At 40.3% G+C, this 12,697-nt stretch overlaps 1 protein-coding gene across 1 annotated transcript; it reads left to right on the forward strand.

Moving 5' to 3' along the window:
* LOC149844875 (SNARE-associated protein-like protein) lies at positions 1 to 11,067 on the forward strand. The gene is made up of 3 exons (XM_089997376.1): positions 1 to 326; positions 4,021 to 4,185; positions 10,728 to 11,067. Exons 1-3 carry the CDS (start codon positions 80 to 82, stop codon positions 10,781 to 10,783), a joined length of 468 nt encoding a protein of 155 aa, XP_089853502.1. The 5' UTR covers positions 1 to 79; the 3' UTR covers positions 10,784 to 11,067.
* Positions 11,068 to 12,697: the final 1,630 nt, after the last annotated feature.

Below are 12,697 nucleotides of genomic sequence, written 5' to 3' on the forward strand. Positions count from 1 at the left end.
TTATTTTTATTTTTATTTTTTTATTTCCTTGCAAATTCAAATATTCCAAGGGATTCTGCCATGGAAAACTCTGCCCACCATGGACGCAAATCCTTCCTCAGAAACCCTACACGCCGACGATGCCGGAAAATCGTGGACGGAATCCGAAAATACGGCCATCCCCGGAAGCATCCCGGGTACGGAGGCGGTCGGAGAAAGTGCCGAGGTGTTGGGGAGAGGGATCTCGTCGATGCTGGAAGCCCTAATTAGGGTTTTCGAAGATCGGTCGGAGAGGGTGGGGCGGAGCCAGGACCAGCTGTCTATGAGCATGGATAGGCTCACTCGAGGTATTTTTCTGCTTTCGATCCTTCTCCTTTTCTTTGGCGTGTTTTCGTCCGACCCCATTCCTGTTTCGTTTCGCCTTTTGAGATTTCCCTTTACTCGGGTTTATGCGATTGGGGGTTTTTCTGCGATTTGGTTCCGCAATTTAGGGTTTTGAATCTCTTTGCTCAGTTTTCTTAAAGTTTCCTTGTCTGTTGTTAGGTTGATTGAATGGCTTCACTTTTCCCTCATTTGGTTTTAGGAATGATAACATTTTGGTAATTTTAATTCTAGTATTATTAGTCAGAAGGAGACGTGGATAGTTAGAGTTTCTTATGAGGAACAATGAATATACTTTGAATTGCTTACATGTAATTGGGGATATGAAGCCTTTCTAACTTTATGGTTGTCGATTTTGTGTTAATTGTTAGAAATGGTTGATTGATTTCTCTTTTGGGTGTCAGTGAGGCTGTCGTGATGGTAGTGGTGTTCAATAACAGTCTCAAAATGCTTACTGAAGACCGATGTAGTTGTGATTTGATTATTGTACGAGTTCAAGCCTATTGAAGGTTAAGTTACTGGGTTTACTTGCACCAATAAAGGGATCAATCTTGGTGATCTGCTTTCATAATGGAATAAATGTTGGTTATCTACATTTAGAATTGTGTCATTTAGAGATGAATTGTTTGTTGTTGCGAAACTTACTGAAAATTGGTGAATTACATGATGCTATCTCATCTAAGAATGATTTTGAAAAAGTATTGGCCTTCTTAGGACTGGGATGCTCTTTCCTGTTTGGGATCTCCACACCGAAACCCTCTGTTTGGGATGAGAGAAAGGAGTCGAATTGTGGAACTGGCATAGAAAAAACCAAAGCCAGTTCCACGATTTGACTACCACCATGGATAGGTGGTAGTCGACAACACCCACGTCAACAGTGCTTTCCTCTTCTTCCGACGCCATCCCCATCTCCCACAATAACTCCCTGCTTCCTTCCCTATTTCCACACACCCAACTCCAAGATCTCGTCCTAGCATTGGGAATCAACATCCGCAAACATGGTTATCTCAGGGGTGGCTGGGCCATGGCCAGCACCAGTGTGATCCAGCATCTGCTCTGGGGAAGGCGGGCGACAGAGGAAGAAGTCGTAAAGGAAGCACCCGCGGGAGGTAAGGATGGAGGAGTAGATGGGTGGAGTCGAATGTAAGGGCTGGTTGGGAGTGGGGATAGAGGCGAGCTCTTTCCTGGGGGGGCTTGGTGAAGCGGCAAACATCGTTGGTGAGGAGGCCCAGAAGGAACTTGACGGTGTCGGGGCCGCGGAATCGGATGACGGAGCGGTTCCTGAGGAGGGAAGCGAAGGGCCCATGTATGCTGCTGCTCCTCTTCTCACCGTCCTCTGCAGAATGGTGCTCCGCAGCCGATGGTGGTGGTGAAGCAAGGCTTTGGCAAGAGAGAAGGCTTGAGTGACAGCTGCAAATACGATGAGAAAGAGCCTTCCGAAGGAAAGAAGAGCCATACACAACATCAGTTTCACTTCTCTTTGTCTTTCTACCGAGATTGCAGCTGCTCATCAAAAGCAAATTCCACCCACCCCTCTTTAGTTCAGCCCAGACTACGTGTTGGTTCAGCCCAGACTACGTCCAAAGCAGAGAAACGTTGAATCTGGTGTGGGAGAAAACAAATAGAAAATTTGTCCTTTTTAGATATCAGCTTTGCCCCAGAACGAGTCCCACGTTTCCTTCTTAAAACCACTGCAAAGCATAGCGACAAAAAGTTCAAAACCGCAATTCTCGGCTGTGAATTTATGTCTGGCCCGACGCTGTTTTATGTCTGAGTCAATGTTGTCATTATCGGCCTGTATCGGCAGAAAATCAATACGATAATAACCTGAATAGTTGGCACAACCGATTTGATGTGTTGCTTAAAAATATTTTTTTAATATTATTTTAGTGATTTTAACACGTGTCACGTTCTGATTGACAAAATATTTTTTAATTATTTTTTAGCCGATTCAGAACTATTCACTTGAGATTCGGTTTTGGCCGATTCACCTGAATAGTTGGCCAAACGATTCAGGGCGCATGCCGATACTGACAACATTGGTCTGAGTCTTAACCCCTCAAAAAAAGCAAATACTGTATTCTCATATCTGTTTGGAAACCGATATCTGAAGAAGCAATTATGAAATCCACACATCCTCCCAAACAACTTCAAAATGGATTTGGTAAGCCAGAATTTTGATGGTGCTCCCAAACAAGCAAGTGGGAAGTACCAAATCCACTGGATTTGTGGATTCCATACTTCCTTCCTTAGCTACCATGGACGCCGAGATTCCAAACAGGGCATTATTGTACTTGTTTCTCTTTTCTCCAAATATATTCCAAATCAATGAGTTATGAAACTTAGATTGAGGGGTGGACACTGTTTTACAGCAAATCAGGAGTGTTGGTTAACTGGTAAGCCTTTGTGATAGGGTATTCTTTGCATTATGCTGCTGAATGACTCAGGTGGGCTGTGCTAATTGGGTTACGTGTTTCAGGAGAGCACCTATCTGTTACTAACTTACAAAAGGCCTTTTGGTTAAGTATAGTCATATATTTTCTTCTTCTAGAGTTTGATTTTCCATGATTATCTTATCTTGGTTGGAAGTTGCCTTTTCAACCATGCACCTTTGGTTTGGGTTTGCCTGTTGGATGACCTTATCTGATTGGCCTTGGATTTCTGCATATTGGTTTGATTTTGTACTCCTTTTCCAGATATCATCTTCATCTTCATGAGCTCCTGTTCCGTGTAAAATTTTCATGAAGTTTGCAGTTTGTTGCTTTCTTTTTTGTCCCTGCATTTATTTCTTTTTTCTATTTTGTTCTTTATTTTTCTTTCTAGGCAGGATCAGGTGGTTAATTTTTTTTCTTTTTCTCTCTGTGATTTCCTTCTTAGTTCCCTTCTGTTGTAGAATCAGATATTTAACAAGGCATTCCTTATACTAATTTGACTTTTTTTGCTGCTTTATTTTTGTTTATTTCTCTTGCTGTGTTTATTGTTTTATTTTTTTTTTTCTGTATTTACTGTCTGACAAAGTGAATTTTGCTTTCTTTTTCTTCATTTTCCTTTTCATTGTCATATTATCAAGTTAGATATTTGAAAAGGCATTCCTTATCGGGAAAAAAATAAAAAAAGCCATTCCTTCAAATTTAGATCTCATCTTACCAAAATTTAGTCAATGTATAAGAATTATCTATGAAGTTTCTCATGTTCCTTAATATTTCCCCCTATTTTTCAAAAGTTACTCCATTTCTTTCATGTGCCTGTTTTTCACTATTTTCTGAAAAAGCATTGCTTGCTTTTTCATTCCTTTTCATATCGATAGTCATGTTTCTCTTTTGGCCTCACTAAATCTCTTGTTACACTCATTTGTTTTACTGAATTTTTAAACATATGATGGTCCCTTCATATTGTCATATTATGGTTGCGTGTATGTGAATTGATATCATTCTCATAGTTGTATGTCTTTTAAGGGTTATAAACTCTATTCTCTTATGTAGTCATGAGAATCATTGTCAACATCGATGTCATGGTCATAGTTATTGTTATCATTGTCATTGCCAACATGGGTGTATGTAGACTGCAGATTGAAATGTATGTGATTCCTTAGATTAAGATTTGGTTACTGGAATTTCGTTTTTTCTTTTCACTTTTAATTGTGTCCTATATTTCTTGCAGAATTAGATCAGCTCTTAGAAGATGCTCCCGTGCCATTTATTATGCAGCACGCAGCCAAGATTTCCGGACTTTGTAAGAGGGTCTCATCACTGAATACAATTTTAAAGTCAATACAGCGACGCATCGATAACATTGACCGGTTGCTTTCTGTCGGCTCTTCACAAGGTATTGATGGCCGAACCCAGGGCCAGAATTGTCTATTTTATCAAATGATGGATAACCTTTTCTCATGGGAATCATGTCAAATTATCTCAAAATAATATTTTTGTATTTCTAGGTTTTATTTTATCAAAATTCATTGCTCTAGCTTTGTTTGTCATTGTTTTGGTTTTTGTGGTTGTCTTGACCACTGCTACCAAAAGCATTTAAATAGACTAGGAGGCATGGTTCCTAGGAAACGGGCTTCAGAAGTATATGATTTCACACGCTTCTTTGAAAGAAGGGGAAATGACTAGACTTACCAATAAAAAAGCATTTTGGGTATTTAGAATTTTCTGCCCTTTGTCGCAGAGATCTTAATGTCCTCTGAACCCTCTTCTTTCCCTTTGAGTCGCCATTGCTGCATCCCTTTTCTCGCCTGTTGTCCAAAGTCTCCAAGGTCCAGACTCGTGCTCTTTCTTCTGGGTCAAATTTCTGGCAAGGATCTCCCTATCTCTTTCAGGATTTCCAGCATGGCATGGGCAGAAGCAGCAGCCTTTGCAACTCTCTCTCTCTCTCTCTCTCTCTCTCTCTCTCTTCTCACATAGGATCCTTAACCCGAAGCAATATAGGGATCCCTCTTGCTCACATCAACATGATGAAGGTCTAAGTGAACTAGGGTATCACTATACAATCATCTGTAGGATGGAGTTAAGGCTTTAGGGCTAGCTTTCAGCAGCATCATTCCTGTCATTGTATTCTTATCATTTTAATGAAATTATAATGAGGATTGCTGTTGCCTTCTTTTTGCATTGATGATGCAAATTTTTATTTGAAAATGGTTAGTCATCTTCGATTGCATTTATGTTGGTTGTTTAAAATACTTCTTGACTTTTGTGTCCAAGGGTGGATCTCTGATGTAATACTCATGCACGTGAGATCCATTTGTTCTTGTATATTAATAAGAACGATGGCAAGCATGCTTATAGTGGGGAATATGACCTATCCAGCTGTGCAACCAGCAGCTCCCTTTTGTCTTTCTCATTTTTGTTCTTTATAGTTCCAAATTAAAGGTTACTGAGGAGTTACTTGGCTAGACCTTGACTATGGTTATTTAGGGTACATTTGTTTCATGCAAGGGAAAGGACTGCCCTTTCCATTCCATGGGGCCCTCATCGTAACCAGCATGGAGGTGGGATGAGAATGGATTTTCACACAAGGGGAGGTGTGACCAGAGTTACCGGAAGCTTCATAGATAGGTGGGGGGCATTCTTCCCCAAAACTTACTTTGGAAGCTTGAAACTCCTCACTTCCAAAACTTGATAGGAATCTCGATTCTTCCATGCTTCTCCTATGCTTCCCACACGTTTCTTCCCTGCTTTTCTACATGATTCCTACACGCTTTTCTCATGCTTCATGTTTTTCATGTGCTTCATTTCACACTTCCTGCTTACTTCTCATGTGCTTTCTTTAAATTGACAACCATCATTTTTAGATTTTGAGAGATTTAATTCTTACACTACAAAATCACAAAATTTAAGAATAATTATTTTTATTTTAGTTTTTAATTCTTTTTCCTTTTATTTGAATTTTGATTCCACATCACTTCCTCTTTTATTCCTATTTCACTTTTAAATTGATTCCTCGCTTCCCGCTTCTTATAAATTTTAAAATCTCTCTCTTTTGCTTCTCGTTTTGTTTCCCACTTCCGATTCCTAGTCTGGTAACTTTGGGTGTGACTCAAAAATGACTTGGAAAAGGGAAGTAGGTGAGAAAAGTTGGGGCCAACACCTGCCAGCCCAGCCTTTTCCCATCTCTTTGCCCTGAGTAAAAGGGGCCTTTAGAGTCAAAACAGTTTCCCTCTCAAGACCCGTGTGAATTGGAAGAGATCTTGTTATTGCAAAAAATAAATGTTGATCAGGAGACATCCCTAGACTAAACCCGACTGAATTGGGATGGATTTGATCAATTGACTCCATATCCAATTGGCTAGGCTAGACTTAACTGGGTTTTAGTATCCAAATAACATAGGATTCAGAACAAGTATTAAGCTGGTCAACAACATGACCCATTTTGCACTCAGACAACCTGGTGAGCCTTTGGAATAGCTTACTGTGCATGTATATCAAATATATAGGCCATAGTCAAACAGAAACCTGGATTCGAATAATCTTGTTTTCTTTCTTTATCTCTTGTACAGGTATTCTGATTTTGTGGTATTTACTTATTTAATCCTTTGCTTTTGTTTAATCGTCCATATACTGAGCTAGTAAACAAGTTAATTTTTTTGCTTGAGCATGTTGAAATGATATATCTTTTCTCTTTTTTCCCTTATTTTTTTCTTTAAGCTTCTTTAGTACTATTTCTCTTTGTATATCTTTTCTCTAGCATTTCTATGTTACTTCTTTCCGTTCCACGCTGCTTCCACATTCATTTTCATGTTGCTTCCACTTTCTCTTCCTAAACATTTCCATAGTGCTTCACTAACAATCCATGCTTCACGATTCACAATTTTCTTAGGTAGTTGCTGTTCCTTGCTTTTATGTTTTTATTTAACAACATAAGACTCATTTATAATTTTATTACCTATCTGTTCGTTTTGCCTCCTTTATACTTACAGTAAACAACTTGTGTTTTGGCTGGCGTATCTGACCTCAGACTTGGCACTTTATTTTATATTAATTTTTAATTCTTTTATTGTTGGCACCAACAAAAGGAATTGGTGTTAAACAAGAAATGGATGAGTACAATATATAGAGATGGTGGTGCTGAGTTACCCAAGAACTACAACGAAAATATTAAATGCCTGAGACTTGCATTTAGGGCTTGTTTGTTACATGAGAGGGGAGGGAATCCCCTTTCTGTGAAAGGGACACACAGTTCGAAAAAACCACCACATGACCCTTTTCGTACAAAATGTCTTGCCCACTTCTGGTGGGAAGCCATTTCGTATGAGCTTTGCTGTTTGTTTATGCTAGTGGGAAAGGCAGCCATTTTTACATGAAAATGACTGCCTTTCCCATGAAACCAACTGGCCCATAGTGAATGGTACTTTAAGTCAGAGTTACCGGAAGCACCATAGGACTTGGGGAAGCGCACTTCGGAAGTGCGAAATGTGGCGTTTCCAAAACGTGAAGGGAAGTGCCAAAAAAAATTGGGAAGCTCACATCCCCTTCTTTTTTTTGTTTTTTCTTTCTTGTTTTTCTTTTTTTTTTTTCTCTTTTTTCGCTTCTCCCTCACTTCGTAGGTCGCTTTTCTTCTCACTTCCAAGACGATTCCTGGTTCGATTCTAAGGCGTCCTGCGCTTCCCGCTTTCTAAAATTTTGGAAGTGCCTCGCTTCTCACTTCCGCTTCCCAAATTGCTTCCCGCTCCCGCTTCCCCGACTGCAACTCTGCTTTAAGTAGTCTAGGAAATGGCAAATTCTATTTTGTTAGCATGTATTGGCAAATGATCAGGTTTTCAAATAAGCCCCAGAATTTTTTTAACCTTTCTTTCAATATTCTGTTCTTAGCTAACAAATTGGTAAAGAAAAATTCTGCTTCAAAAGCTTCATGTAGCCTATTGCTTCTTTAGTGTTATCTTTTCCAGATCCTGATAACGTAAGGTGTTAATTGAAGGTGAAATGTATCTTCTTAAGTTGAAAGGATAAAAAGGTTAAGGTCTTTACCATGGAGCTACCTTTAATGATTTTCTTTGGCCATAATGAATTATCAGGCATTAGGAGAAGGAAACAAAAATTGGACCTTGCTTTAGGATAAATCTCGTTTACTGATCCAAGGAACCTAATGGTTTTTCAGGTGTGAAGAATGAGTCATCTGCAAATGATTCAGATCCCACCAAAATAGATCCAACTAACGGTTCATTGTAAATGTGACGATGTATTTATTACTTGCATTTGCTGCTGCCACTAATGATCCCTAGGAAATACAATTGATTCCTCAGATTGAGGAATAGGGGAAGGAACATCATCAAGCCGTTTGTTCCAGAGTGTTTGTGGTTGTGGCATTGTTGTTCCTCTGAAATCATTGAGAATGTGCAAAGGTTGTCCTCTCAATTACTTTATATCATCTGATCTGTCAAATTCTAAGATTCCTTAGTCTTGCTAAATCATTTGAAATAATATTTGCTTTGATTCTTATCATTTTATGAACAATGCAGCCATCTAATGATGCAGATGTTTCTCGATCCTAATTTGCAAAAACCAGGTTGGTCTTGGTCCTGGATGAATTCCCACTTGCACCACCTTTAAGTCTTTGGTGGTTGGGCTACTCATCAGTTCATCTTTATTTTGGGACACGAAATTCACTTCCTCTTGACTTGACTCAATCCCATGTTCCCGATACCAATATCACCATTAAAATCGATTTAGAAAAAACAGCAGATATGCTTTGTAATATGCATGACAGGGAAGCACTGCCAAACAGAATAAGTATTTTTGGCCAAATAATTTTGAATTATGACGATGACACATGAATCCAATATTAACATAAACTTTACACAGTACAGCAATCCCACAAGACTAAAATTTCTATCAATAAATGCTTCTAGTGAAGAAATTCTTTCTTTATTTTGTTGATATACTTTTTATTATAACCCTTTTTTCTATAAAATCCAAGCTTCCACAATAACCTTATTCCTTGAAGAATGGATAGATCTCATATCTAACATTACAACTTCCAGTAACAACCCTTCCTCCTTGTTTCCCACCACAGTAGCTAGGAATGCCAGCAATTGCGCTATCAAGACAGCTCTTACAATCTTCGCTAGGCAGATCTCTACTGCATTGAGCTAGCCCATAAATCTTTGATGCTTCTCCAAATTTAATGGTGCTGGCAGCGAAGTATGAGGGACTGGTTGAGGTTCCTTTTGACAGATCAGACATTAGTTCCCCCAATTGCTTGTTGAACACTTCCTGGTAGCTCACGTTCTGTGTGTTGCACATGAAGAACTTGTTATCATAGTTGATGACACCAAAGAATTCCAAGTCTGAGTAGCGTAACATACAATTGTCGTACCATATAATTCCCTTCTTTTGATTTGGACAACGCTGCTGGATAGTCATAGCAGCATCTTTCATACAAATCCGGCAATCGTCGCCTGAAACATCGCCCCTGCAAAGAGCAAGGCCGTTTACACGCTCTGAATGCTTTCCGGCTGCGCTCTTGCTGAATCCAGTGAATGGAGTTTTTGTGTAGAGAGAGATCAGAACACGTTGGAGATTGAAGCTGAATAAGCTGATAGTGGTACAGTTTGATGAGCCTGGACACATGCTGAGAAGAGGGTCTGCTGTTGCATTTGGTAGTGGATTGCAATGAAAGAGTGGCAAATAGAGCCAAGGCAAGAGAGACCAGCTTAGGTGAATGCATCTTGAAAGTCAGGGAAGCAACTATGGTGAACAGGTTGAGCTAGGAATTATTGTTTCAACTCTTGCTTTGATGAATTACAGTGAAGAGATCAAAGGATTATATAGGAAGGAGAACAGAAGAGCCTCCCTTGTGATGTTAGACCCTGTCCGTCCTTTTTCTTAAAGTAGACTCTGTCCATTAGAAATTGTCATTTCTGTGAGTCATCATGGAAGACTTAGGATTATTATTAATATTAGAAGGGATGATTGAACAAGTCTCTTGATGATTCATCTTCTATGGTTGTTGATGCAAGTAACTCGTTTAGCCATTAAAATAAAATTTGTAAGGTGTATCTGCTCTTTTACCTTTTCTTTTCAGTTTAAATAAGAGAGATGATCCATTCAAGAGGAAGTGGGATTGGAACAGTCAACTGGTTAGACTGATTAGATATCTAAGTGGATTGGGATACGGTTTGGCTGAGATAGATCAGGATACCAATCCAATTTTGCTTCCAAGAAAAAGCGGCGCAGCTTAGGGATGTATTTACTTTCTACCACTGTACAGTGGAGGTGCCAAAGGGTCGGACTTCACCAGACCTCAGTGGGTCCAGACCTGGATCCGACTCTGGTGCTAGTACTAGGTCCAGACCAGGGCTCAGCCAGACCTACCGCAGGAAAAACCACACCCTGTAAAATATATTTTATTCTTTCTTTTCTGAAAAATGCGGATCTTAATAGGAACTCCAGTTGAACCTGGGGGTGGTATGAAATTCATAATCATTTCATAACCTGCTCCGAATACTAATCAGACCCAATGGGTCTGACACGAGTTCTTAATAGTAACTCCTATTTTGTTACCAAACCTGGATCCTATTGAATCCAGTACTAGTCAGAATCAGGTCATAGCCTACCTGTTGACATTGCTAGTATATAGCTACTGGTTCAAACCACAAGCTTTTTACTTTTGTTGCTTCGTGTAGTTACCTGTTTTGCTTTCTTTAAGTGCATGTAATGACTTTTGGCTTAAGAACCTCTGGGTATAAGGTGATTTCAGGGTCCCTCTGTACTCGTTATCTTGCCAATATATGTCTTTGTTTTCTTGCCTTCTTCTATGTTCTCTTACCTCCCAACTCTCTTTATATGATTGTATGCATGTGCTTGTGCTATTGTGCCTGTGTATTTGACAAGTGACGATTAACTTGATTTTTGTTATGCACTTGAAAGGTCATTCCGGTGTTGGGGTACATCAGGGTCACAGAGCCTTCACTTTTAGCCAGTGACAAATTGGTACCAGAGCTTTGTTGACGTTGGGATTGACAATGCTGCCAAAGAAGCTTATTCCTTTGAGTAGTTAGGTTCCTCCCAAAGACGAGTGCATGGCTGATGACCGTGTGGCAGCTCTCGTGCGCAATGTCGTCAAGTTGATGGATATTGTGATCAACATGGAGAAGTTGGTTAACGATACAAATACTGCTTTTGGGATGCTTGATTAAGAGATCAATACTGAGGACTATGTGAAAAGTCTTGCTACCAAATTCGAAGACTCTATGGAGAATATTGTTACTAAGTTTAATGACCTGCTAGAAAGGTTCATCATCATGGTTGCTGAAATGGATGTTGTTTGATAAAAGAATGACCAGTTGAAGTGAAAGTTGAGGATTGCCCCAGCTGATCGAGCTGCGACACATGTGGATAGGCCGCGTATCAAGTTGCTTGAGCCTGCAAAGTATAAGGGTACTCAAAACTCAAGAGATCTCGATAACTTGATTTACTTGATGGGCCAATACCTTGAAGATAGAGGTATTGTGGAAGGTAGGGGTGGAAATCGGGTCGGGGTGGCGGGTCGACCCGGCGGGTTTTCGGGTCAACATACCTCAACCCGAACCCGACCCATTTAATAAACGGGTCGGCTGTGGCAAACATGAACTCGATCCGTTTATTAAATGGGTAACCCGACACGACCCACCGACCCGTTTAATAAACGGGTTGGGTCGGGTAAACAGGTTGGCGGATGGGTCGGGTTTGGGTAAACGGGTTGGCGGGTCGGGTTTGGGTAAACGGGTTGACCCGCCCGCCTAACTCGTTTATTAAACGGGCAGCCGGGTTGGCGGGTTGGCATACCCCTAACACGAATTCGACCCGTTTAATAAACGGGTTAGGCGGGTCGACCCATTTATTAAACGGGTTAGTTTAAGCCAAACCCGAACCCGCCTAAGAGGCGGGTTGGTGGGTCGTGTCAGGTTTTGCCACCCCTAGTGGAAGGTGTAGATACCTTGCACACCGCAACGATGTACCTTGCAGATGATGTTATGCTTTGGTGAAGACGCCACTGAGGTAATATTGAACGTGGGCTTGTCATAGTAGATTCGTGGAAGGACCTCAAGAGAGAACTACACGGCTATTCTTTGCCCAAAAATGAAGATAGAATAACCTGCAATAAGATGTTGACCTTGAAACAAACATGGTTAATTCATGATTATGTTAAGGCATTCACTTCTATGATGTTAGACATTGATGACATGGGTGACACTGACCAATTGTTTCACTTAATGAATGGATTGAAGGGGTGGGTTGTTACGAAGCTCAACTGGCAGGACCCTCTAACTCTTGCTGCGACACTTGCTGTTGTCGAGAAGCTTGTTGAGATTGATAAACACAATATGACATTTTAGAAAAGATAATTTGGGAATAACCATAACAACAACAATTAGAGGAATAATCTAAGAAATAATGTTGGTAATGGAAACTATCAAGGAGATAACTAACAAAATCATGGCTAACATGAACAACAACCAACAGAGGAATAATCACCATCGAAGGTAAGATTATCATCGTAGTTACTGCCATACATGCCACGATGATCACTGGGCACACAATTGTCCTAACATGAATTGTGGTCAAGGAAATGGAGATAACCACGAGCCCAGAGCTGCGAACGCCATCTAAGGTGAAGATGGGCGTGCTGCCATCAAACCGCCTATTGGATAAATGCAGATGAATACGGTAAAGGTGACACCAGTTGCCAGATCACTTATGAGTAAAGAGTTGATGTACTTGGAAGTCCTTCTGAATGAGAGACTCACCAAGACCTTGGTTGACACAGGTGCTATGCACAACTTCATTTCTCTTTGAAGAGGCGAAACGATTTAGGCTATAATGGAAAAAGAAAGAGAGTCAGATGAAGGTGATCAACT

This window comes from Nuphar pumila, chromosome 2 (genome assembly GCF_984573655.1).
Source record: "Nuphar pumila chromosome 2, dmNupPumi1.hap1.1, whole genome shotgun sequence".
NCBI classification, from domain to species: domain Eukaryota; kingdom Viridiplantae; phylum Streptophyta; class Magnoliopsida; order Nymphaeales; family Nymphaeaceae; genus Nuphar; species Nuphar pumila.